Below are 10,261 nucleotides of genomic sequence, written 5' to 3' on the forward strand. Positions count from 1 at the left end.
TGACTAAAATATTTCAGCGCGATTTTCGTTAGATGAACTCTCCACAACAAGTGGCCTCGGACAATCCATCACCACCACAAACACAACCTCTGCATGGCAGGTAATGAAGCACGATCTCCTCTCTAAAGGCAACAGGCCTATCACAGCTGGGACAGGGGGAGGTCACATGCTCGTATCAACACGCCGATTGGCCGGCGGCTACATCACAGGAAAACTTGTGGAACTTTAATAACTGAGGTGAACATTCGTGCGTAAAAGTTGAAGTTATAGCGTCAGAGTGCATCGACCGGAGCCCCAAGAGAGGAAAGCTCCCGTGAGTGTAGCGGGGTGCCGAGGAGTTACCGGACAGACCCCGACACAGAAGTTGCATGGCCCCGCTCTCATGCGTAATGAATCCTGCGCAGGGATCACTAGCGACCGCTCGAGGAGAAACGTTACCGGGGGACCGCGACGAGGACAAGGAGACGGGCGGACTTCAGACACGCGACGAGGAGGCGACGCCCGTTAAACGATGTAAAGCCAAAAGTTTAAATCTCCCTTTCAGCGTGGAGTCATTGATATCGAACAGGACGCCGGGTCGTACACACTATTCCTCGGACCCGGGTTTGGGCTGTACCCGGGAAGAGGAGTCCGTCTGTCGGTCACCAATGGGTTCTTACGCGGAGAAGCGGTTCCCTCCCGGCGGGATAGGCGACCTGTCTGACAGTCCAAAGAAGGAGGCGGGGGAGATTGGTGACAAGGAACCGTGCCCTTGGTTTCAGACTCCATACGCGTCACCTCCAAGTAAGTTCTCTCCAGGTTATTTCGCTTCCTCACAGGCTAGAAAACTGAATTAAATATGTGGTGGCCAAATGCCCGAAGATGATAGGCCTAATCGAAGCAAAGATATCTCTATAGTGGAACCTAGACTGTCCGTTTACAATATAAACATATGGCTATATGTCGAATATCCGATTCCTTGTTTTTGTTTTATATAGGCTATAGGCCCATTATTTTTTCCAGCTGAAACTGGAATAGTCAGTCTATGTTTGAATGCAAGCATCATTATTATATTATTTCTGTAGGCTATAATTTTGTATAACTTACTTTTTGTTTTAGCCTACTACACTAAATTGTCTCATTTGGACATAAACTCGTAAAAGTTGCCAAATCGGTTACTCGGTGGAGCACCTGTATTTCCATAATCACATAATGTTAAAGGCCTGTACTCCGTTTAATTCTTTATTATTGTATAGGGAATCCCAGTCCCCCACCCTGCAGTCTGCGGAAACACAAGAACAACAGGAAACCCAGGACGCCCTTCACCACCTCCCAGCTGCTCTCTCTGGAGAGAAAGTTCCGTCAGAAACAGTATCTCTCCATCGCAGAGAGGGCCGAGTTCTCAAACTCGCTCAGCCTCACAGAGACTCAGGTCAAGATCTGGTTCCAGAACCGCAGAGCGAAGGCCAAGAGACTGCAGGAGGCCGAAATAGAGAAACTGAAACTGGCGACCAAACCGCTGCTCCCGGCCTTCGCCTTCCCCTTCCCTCTGGGCCCACATATGGGCTCGCCGTCCCTCTACGGTGCCGTCAGCGGATCGTTCCCACGGCCAGCCTTGCCGGTACCTGGACTATTTAGTGGACCCTATGGGATGTACTACCTTTCTTAACGCTCACTTAACTCTGGTTTCGGAGACTGATGAAAAACTATAGCTCTTCTAGGCTTGAGCACATTGTTCAAAACTGTCATACGGATTACTTCGTTCTCAATAGCAACATCATCATCATCATTCACTCTTACCATCATCTGTTTTATTTCTACCTTGTTGATTTATTTGAGTGAGAAGGCCTAACTTTGATCAATTCAAAAATGGTGTTATTCAAAATAAAGTATATTTGGCTGTAAATATTTAATTGTTATATTGTCATAACATATTTTCCTTATATTGCCGTAACATATTTTCCTGAGGAAGTTTATTTTCACCACACGATTTATTTTCTTCTGTCAACACTTGCAGATCAGTCACCGATAGAAGTTAGCAAATAAGATTATTTATGTTCTTACTTTTATCTTGTCAAAATACAATTGCTCATTAGATAAAAACAATTTATCTGCCATTTGGGTGAATGAGAAAAATAAAGTTGTTCTAACCGGGAAAATATGTGGAGAAGCAGAGTCGTGTTGTCTGGATTAAAATATAGAAAGGTGTGAAAGAAAATAGCCTCCCAATTAGTCTTATTCATGTTAATGTCATTTCTAATCTCCTAAAAGTTCTTAAAATCTTAAGGCCTATCACAACGACCGGATCCTCGTAAACGCATACTCTATGTAATGTGGACACTGACATTTCAAAGGCCCAATGTGCGTTTCTGGTCTTGTGTCTGCAATGTCTGTTACAGGCGACCCTCATCCAGCCATCCAGCCTGCTAATGTTGTGATGCTTGATGGTTTATGACATTTGCAAAAATGTGTAAATAAAAAGTATCAAATATTTTTACAACCACAAATGTATGACTATGTGAGTAGTATTATGCGACTGATATGTTGTAAAAGAGTAGGCCTATAGCCTAAAATATTTGTATCCTAGAGTACAAAAACAAATGTTTCTTCAACATCAAAAAAGTTAAACAAAACGAGGATATAATGTAAATTATGTAATGTTTTTATTCATTCAAGTATCCTGCATATGTTCTCTTTTTTGGGGTTTAGAAACAGAAATGTTTTCAGATGTTCACTTTATTCCAACATTATAGCTTTATTATATCCAAAAACAACATACCCTATACTTCATCACCCTATACTTCATCACATTCACACAACATCACATTCACACAATAATACATGAACACCATCATAAAGAGGCCTGTACATACAGTAGCAAGGTTGGGAAACATTTCATAGATGGAGTTGTAGGCCTGCATGTTGACTTGTTGCTTTTTAAAATAATTTCAGCTCCAGTCAGGTGAGCACATGGATATGACAATAGACATGTACTAAAAGCCTTATTAAAAATAACATTTTAAAAACTATACTCGCAGTAATCCCATTTCAGACTCGACTAATGAAATAGACGATCCACGTTTTGACTTTGCTTTCCAGTCAGATATGTCACTTCCTCCTGCCTCGCCCCCTGAACCCGCGGACGGAACCCTGGCCGAAACACACAGACGCAGGAACCCTGAGAACCAGAACATAGAACGGCATGATTCAGTCCACCCAGAACACAGAACGGCAGCGTTCAATCCATCACCCTGCTCCAGAGCAGGACGCTGCTTAGGAACACTCTTGTTTACATGAAATACAGTTAGCCATGTCCTAACTTCATGAACAAATTCTCCTCCTTTGTTGAAACTAATTACACACTACACCCCAAGCCTCTGTGTATATTTACTAGCTTTATCTTCCTACCTCTCTATTGCTTAGGCACAATCTAGGAGCTAACGGTAGGAGCTAACGGAAGAACATTCCACTACTTGTTGTACCTGTACGATGCGGCATGTGACAAATAAACCTGACTTGACTAGCAGGACACTGAACTTTTAGGAAGGGAAACAGTAGAGATCTTTTTACGACCGATCTGAATTTCATCAAATGTCCCTCTTAGGAATTTTAGGGCATAAAGACTAGTGGGTTGGTCGAAGGGTCTAGAAGAGTGGTTTTGAGTGGGTCTCCTCACCTGTAGGAGTAGCGTAGTTTTGAGTGGGTCTCCTCACCTTTAGGAGTAGCGTGGCTTTGAGTGGGTCTCCTCACCTGTAGGAGTAGCGTGGTTTCTGCGTCTCCAGGGCGGGGGAGGCAGCAGGATGCTCTGTGCTCGTCTCAGAGGGGACAGAGGCAGCCACGGCATCCAGAGACGCTGCCTGCTCCTGGGGGAGAGGGACCTCCATGGACTCTCCCTCCTCTGGATGTCCGAGGACGACCTCACACACACCGCTGCTCGCACTCTGCGACCCACACACCCCGTCAGACACCTCCATGGACGAGTCTCTCGGATGCCGGGACTTAGATTCTTTGGTTCTTTGAGGAAAAGGGAATTATATACACACACACACACACACACACACACACACACACACACACACACACACACACACACACACACACACACACACACACACACACACACACACACACACACACACACACACACACACACACACACACACACACACACACACTGCGGTGATATGAAGGTAAAGTATCAGGCATCACAACACACTCATAAGCATTTCAACTAAAGACACTGCTGCCACCTGCTGGACAGAGTGAGAACAGCACCTGTGGAGATCGTACCGTTTGCTCTTCTTGGCCTTATCGAACCTGAAGTCAGGCGGATACTTGTGGATCCTTATCAGATGATCTTTCCTCTGTAAACTGGTCCTGAACCTCATATCACATCCCTCCACCAAACACTGGTACTGAGGAGAGAGAGAAGGAAGAGATGGAAGGAGAGAGGGAGAGCAGTGATACTGACTGCGATGCTGAATGTGCAAAAAGCCTGGCTGTGGTATCTAACAGAGAGAAGAACTCAGAGGATGAAACGGTTCCGCGTGTAACCGTCGTAACTATCGACTGCGTTGTGTTCCAACAGTTTGACCCATGTCAAGGGCTTGTCCGGGGCGGGATTCGAAACCTCGTTCGACAAGCCCTCCCGCTTGTGAGGCGGACGCGCTGACAGTTGCGCCAATAGGGACGTCCCTCTTGTAGGGACTGTCAGCGCTCCTTTTGAGGAGGATTGCAAACGTGTACAACTCTTGACTTCAACCAACACTGGTAAATGCAGCTCATCCACTTTCCACAGCGGCCCAGCCGTTTAGTTACCATGTCCTGTCTCTGGGTGAGGATAGCGAAGAGCGCGTCGTGCCACTCCTGGACGTGGATGTCGAGGAGGCGCGCGGAGGGGAGCGAGCGGCGACAGGAGCAGCACACGTGCCTGTGGAGGGTGCTGTAGTGGTGCTCATATTCCTCAACGCTGCTGAACACCAGGCTGCAGCCTGAGATGTGACAGCCGAACGCAGACACGCTGGGAGGGAGGGGGAAGGAAGGATGAGAGAGAAAGAGAGATAGAGCGTGGAAGGAGAAAGCTTGGTTGGTTGCAGGGTCTATAGCAGTTTGATAGATGGAGAGGGCTGCCAGCTACATCGGAGAAATGACAGCAGACCTACCAGAGCTTTGGTGGGTCTTCTGCCTCTGCTGTGCTGCTGAGATCTTGAAGATATAGATGTCTAAGGACGTCTCCCTCCTAGGGAGGACGCAGAACACAGCGACTCTCTGGTGTCATTAATACAGCTCTCAGGTGGGAAAGAGATAGCAAGCTAACTCAAGCTTAACATGATTCGAGATAGCAGACGGGAATTAAACACAACAAATAGCTAATTTCCATAAGAAATGAGTTGAGACTGACAATATTAGATAGACAATATGCACCTCAAAGATCTCGTGTTCCCTGTTGAGCGGAATCCTCGTCGGACTGAAAGTAAACGGTGAATCTTTATCCCCACCTCCCTGCTCCAAACTTCCACAACACCGTCTTGAATCAACCGGCAACACTGGAATCGCTTCTATGTCGGTGACACTGCCACTTGTTAAAAGTAGTTTTAACTCGGGCTGCATCGTTGGGCTGTAATTTGCAACGACTGCCGGTGGGAGGTTTTGTATGTCGTAATCGACGTGCGCCACGAATATGATTGGTCCATGGAGCTATGGATTGGTTGATGATTGGTTGGATTGGTTCTATACATCCATGGATTGGACGGGCCGGAGGGAGAGGGTCGAGGGAACTCCACTGCACGTCATCAAATGCTCACAGCGGCATCAACCAATCACAGCAGCGTATGGTTTCTGGCATATAATTCAGTTTGGCTAGGTAATTAGGAGAGACGCTCATATTTACAAGTGTCAGATAAACATGACACTTCACTTACCTAACCAAAAGGGTCTATTTTAACAAATGCTGGGTTTTGAAGCCTCGGCCAGGGACGTGCACAGATAGACACGAGGTGGTGCTAGAGCACCTGCCCTTTTCCCTCTGGACAAGGCAAGTGCCCTTTTGAAAGTTACTTTTTTTTCTGTATTTGAAGTATGTTGTATTTGTAAAAGAAATACATTATTATTATACTTTTGTTGACGGTCATTTTTGTGTATTGTATCTCTTTTGTGTAACACCTACTGTAGCTGTGTCCCTTTCGACGCGAAACCTCCGGTTGAAAATACGTCGGTTGCTCTGGGAAGAAGAAACAGCTGAGGCTGCCCAGCCCCTAAGTCTGAAGTGACCTACTCCTATATGCTAACATGGATATCTTAATTACAACACTATAGCTTACAATTGGAATCAGAATCAGTTTTTATTATTAAAATCAGTTTTTATTTATTTTTTAAATTAAATCTAACCTAACCCTAAACATAAGACTAAACTCTAAACGGCCTCTGCGTTAATGGGAACTAGCCTTCACCTATTTGGATTGGCTCACTTGCCTACTTCAACCACCAGATGGCGATGAAAGAACACTTCATATCCACTTCTCTTCTGAGCCTTTTAGTTTAGTTACAACCTCCATCCGTAGTTACAAGGCTGAGTATTTCAATATCAGCAAACAATGAGATCAATCTTGGCACTAGATAAATAGCCTAGGATCCTTTGATTAGACTAAGACTTCTGGAACTGTATCACAGTTGTGTATTGTCTGCTAGTGCAAATCAGATTTGTACACAGTGTGCTTATTGTAGCCTATATGAAAAATATTTGTTATATGCATTATGTTCAATAGACCAGATACCTATTTCCCATCCACTTTTTATAATAAACGATTTCCTCTGAATTATCTATTATTCAAAATTGGAATGAGGGGTATGCCTAATGTTGTTTTAGTTTCAATTAGTTTCCAATAGTAAGTTATCAAGGAAATATCGAAATCACATTTTTAAAAGAAAACCTACTCCACCGAAAAGCATAAAGATGGTCGACATGTTTCAGCGATTGTGACTGCCTGGTGACTCAGAGGGATGAGTGTGTTATGCAAATTCTCGGGGAATGACACGGGCAGGAAGAGGCGGGTGCTGCCGGGGCGGGATGAATCTTAAAGCTCTCAGACTCGGAGCCGGAGATTGCCAGTGAGAGTTGACCGCTTGTCATCATCATCATGAGATGGTCTGGATGTATTTCATTGTGTATCTGCATCTCCTCATGGGGTAAGACAGACCAAACTTTATTTTCTGTTCTTTCTTTCTTTCTTTCTTTCTTTCTTTCTTTCTTTCTTTCTTTCTTTCTTTCTTTCTTTCTTTCTTTCTTTCTTTCTTTTCTCTATTTTCGTTCTTTCTTTCTTATTGCACACCCAACCTGGTTTGGATTATTTCAGGGATGTTTGTGAGAAGCCTGCGGACACTACCTCATGTGACGGAGTACCAGGTTGTCAGACTTCCGAAACTGAGTCTCACCTCACAACAGGTACAGTGAGTTCTACAGTAGGTTACCCTGTTCACTTTAATCTTCACTTTAAAGCTGTCGCCTCATCCTTAAATGTTGTAAAACGTGTGTGTGTGTGTGTGTGTGTGCGCGTGTCTAGACTTACCCTGATGAGGTCCAGTACACGGTGGCTATAGACGGACAGAACTACACTCTTCACCTAGAGAAGAACAAGTGAGATCCCATCTCTAACAGTAAACTGAGAATATGCTTAAGGCCCCTTGTGTAGAACACAATCTCACCCCCTCACCCAACTCCATCTCTAAAGCTCTTTTCTGTCATTCCAGGGGTCTTCTAGGGAAACACTATGCTGTGACCCACTACTCAGAAGATGGAGCTGCGGTGACAACAACTCCAGATCACAAGGTATTATTTAAAAAAAAAAAAAAAAAACTAACCCAACCCAAACCGCTGTAGCCCTGCAAGACTCAGCAGGCTCTGGGTGGATGCCAGGAAGGACTGTGTGATTCATGATGATACATGGTATATAATTAATACCCCTCTGTAAAACCACTGCTAACCAACTGAACTCTCTCCCCCTTGTTCTCTCTCACTCTCTCCCTTTCTCTCTCCTGTGTGTGTGTGTGTGTTTGTGTGTGTGCTGCCCAGGATCACTGCTACTACCATGGACATGTTGTGGACCTGGCCGACTCCTCCGTCAGCGTGGGTCTATGCTCAGGGATAGAGTGAGTGACACCAGGAAACTGTTAGAATGTAGAACAGTATAATATACATTATGTAGAGTGCACAATCAGAATACTAGGGATTCCATTCAATATATGACAGCTGCACTTAATTGGCTAGGCATTTCTAGGTGACCAATGGAGACCCAAGCAAAGGGTTTATTCATCTCTATGGTGCCTACAGCACTGATTGGCCGGACATAAGCACTTCTGTCTGTCAGAAGAGATCAGTCGATCAGTGGTAGATCCCGGGTCTATCCCAGAGGGCACTCTAACCCAGTTATTAAGACCAATAATGCTGCTTTAGACAGCATCAAGCCCCCAGCTCTGCTAATCTGGTTCCCAATCACATCCTTATGGCTCTAATACACAGCAGACTTACTGAAAAGACCCAACGCTTCTGTGATTACAACCACCATACCTGCTGTTTGAGTTACTGCAGACACTGAATGACAACCATCATACCTGCTATTTGAGTTACCACAGACACGGAATGACTACAACTACCATACCTGCTGTTTGATTATCAACAGACATTGAATGACTATAACTACCATACTTGCTGTTTGGCTTACCACAGATACTGAATGGTAGAATGCTAACCAGACATCTGTGTCGTTTCCACTCACTGTAATAAAGAGAAAAATACCCATCAGTCCCGTGCTCCAAACAGTGATGTACTCTACATTTGTGCGACAAAAACTTTGTATCTTCACATTGTTACATCAGGTCTAACAGGGGTACTGTATTTGAAGTGTCCTAAACAGTCTCCATCTGTGCCCTGTGCAGCGGTTTTGTGCGTCTGGGTCTGCAGTCGTACCTGATCGAGCCTCTAGGCTATGTGACCGGGGAGAAGACAGATGGGGAGGAGGAGCCTCGTACCGAAGGGGAGGGGCTTAATGCAGAGGAGGAGGGGCTTCATGCGGTGTACAAGCAGGAACACCTGAAGAGGAGGAAGCGGAGCGCCCATGAGTTTTACGACCATGGATCCCGCTTTTCTGAACTCCCAAGCGGCCTGGTAAAGACACATGCACGCACACAGACAGACACACACACACACACACACACACAGTCACGCTCTCACACACAAACCTCACAAAGTTGCCAAATAACACTCCCACACCCCCACCCTCCAGAGAACGGAAGCCCAGACCCTGGCCCAGGCGGGGAGACCCAGGACGGTGGAGATGGTCCTGGTGGTGGACAACAAAGAGGTGAGCTGTCCTACAACCACTGCATCACCATGACTAGAACATCACCCTTCCGTCCGTTACCCAAGGCGCGTGATTAAGGTCCGCTCTGACCCGTGCGTTCCAGTATAAGAGGTACGGAGAGTCGGTGAAGGGCAGGATGCTCCTGGCAGCCAACCACGTGGATAAGCTGTACCGCGCCCTGGGGCTGCGCGTGATGCTGGTGGGAATGGAGCTGTGGTCCGACAGGGACCTCATAGACGTCAGCCCAGACTCCGACAAGACGCTGAGGAGCTTCGTCACCTGGCGCCAGGCCAGCCTTCTGAAGAGGATCAGTCACGACAACGCACAGCTCGTCACGTAAGAACCCCCCACCCCTCTCTCTCCATGGTACACGTAAATGTGCTTAGCCAATGACGGTGACTGGGACTTGCTTGTTCTAAATATTACCCCCTCTCGTCCGTTCAGTGGTGTGGACTTTCAAGGCCCCACGGTTGGCTTGGCCTATACATCGGCCATGTGTTCGTCAAACTCTGGTGGCATCAACCAGGTGGGTGGATCGCTCATCTGTCATCAGATCATGTATAGAACATACTGAGACTAGACATATGAATCATCCGTCTCTGTTCTGTTCTATCAGGTTCTGTTGTAGGGCTGTACGATATATCGTTTACGCATCGCCATTGCGATGTGCGCTTGCGCAATAGTCACATCGCTGGGCCTGCAATTTTTGTAGTCAAACTAAAACACGTCATGATAATTCAGAATTCAATACTAATTTTCCGCAGTATTGATACTTTCCGCACTATCAATACCAGCTGGCTTTTTCTATCTCTCTACTCTGACCTTTGGAAAATGCGTTTTGATTATTATAATGCATAAAACAATAACATGGATAGAACAGCTTAGAATAGCTGAACATATTCAAATCGAATAGAATATCCTAACAA

At 45.7% G+C, this 10,261-nt stretch overlaps 3 protein-coding genes across 3 annotated transcripts in view; 2 read left to right on the forward strand and 1 right to left on the reverse strand.

The window, feature by feature from the left end:
* Positions 1-389: 389 nt before the first annotated feature.
* On the forward strand, positions 390-1,648 carry msx3 (muscle segment homeobox 3; the record flags this gene model as incomplete). Its single annotated transcript, XM_084458765.1, has 2 exons — positions 390-783; positions 1,236-1,648. The coding sequence occupies 2 exons, from the start codon at positions 390-392 to the stop codon at positions 1,646-1,648; spliced, it is 807 nt and encodes a 268-aa protein (XP_084314891.1).
* A 1,439-nt stretch (positions 1,649-3,087) lies between these two features.
* On the reverse strand, positions 3,088-5,791 carry znf511 (zinc finger protein 511; the record flags this gene model as incomplete). The annotated part of the gene is made up of 6 exons (XM_084458766.1): positions 3,088-3,157; positions 3,730-3,993; positions 4,270-4,394; positions 4,798-4,999; positions 5,138-5,218; positions 5,784-5,791. 6 exons carry the CDS (start codon positions 5,789-5,791, stop codon positions 3,088-3,090), a joined length of 750 nt encoding a protein of 249 aa, XP_084314892.1.
* A 1,542-nt stretch (positions 5,792-7,333) lies between these two features.
* adam8a (ADAM metallopeptidase domain 8a) overlaps positions 7,334-10,261 on the forward strand; it is a gene marked incomplete at both ends in the record, with an annotated part of 9,200 nt that continues 6,272 nt past the window's right edge. Inside the window, 8 exons of the mRNA XM_084458767.1 lie at positions 7,334-7,420; positions 7,539-7,612; positions 7,726-7,804; positions 8,048-8,124; positions 8,911-9,139; positions 9,258-9,335; positions 9,439-9,671; positions 9,780-9,861. Coding sequence (XP_084314893.1) covers positions 7,334-7,420; positions 7,539-7,612; positions 7,726-7,804; positions 8,048-8,124; positions 8,911-9,139; positions 9,258-9,335; positions 9,439-9,671; positions 9,780-9,861 — 939 coding nt within the window. The remainder of the gene's footprint in view (positions 7,421-7,538; positions 7,613-7,725; positions 7,805-8,047; positions 8,125-8,910; positions 9,140-9,257; positions 9,336-9,438; positions 9,672-9,779; positions 9,862-10,261) is intronic.

Source organism: Borostomias antarcticus (genome assembly GCF_949987555.1).
Source record: "Borostomias antarcticus genome assembly, chromosome: 25".
In the NCBI taxonomy this organism is placed as follows: domain Eukaryota; kingdom Metazoa; phylum Chordata; class Actinopteri; order Stomiiformes; family Stomiidae; genus Borostomias; species Borostomias antarcticus.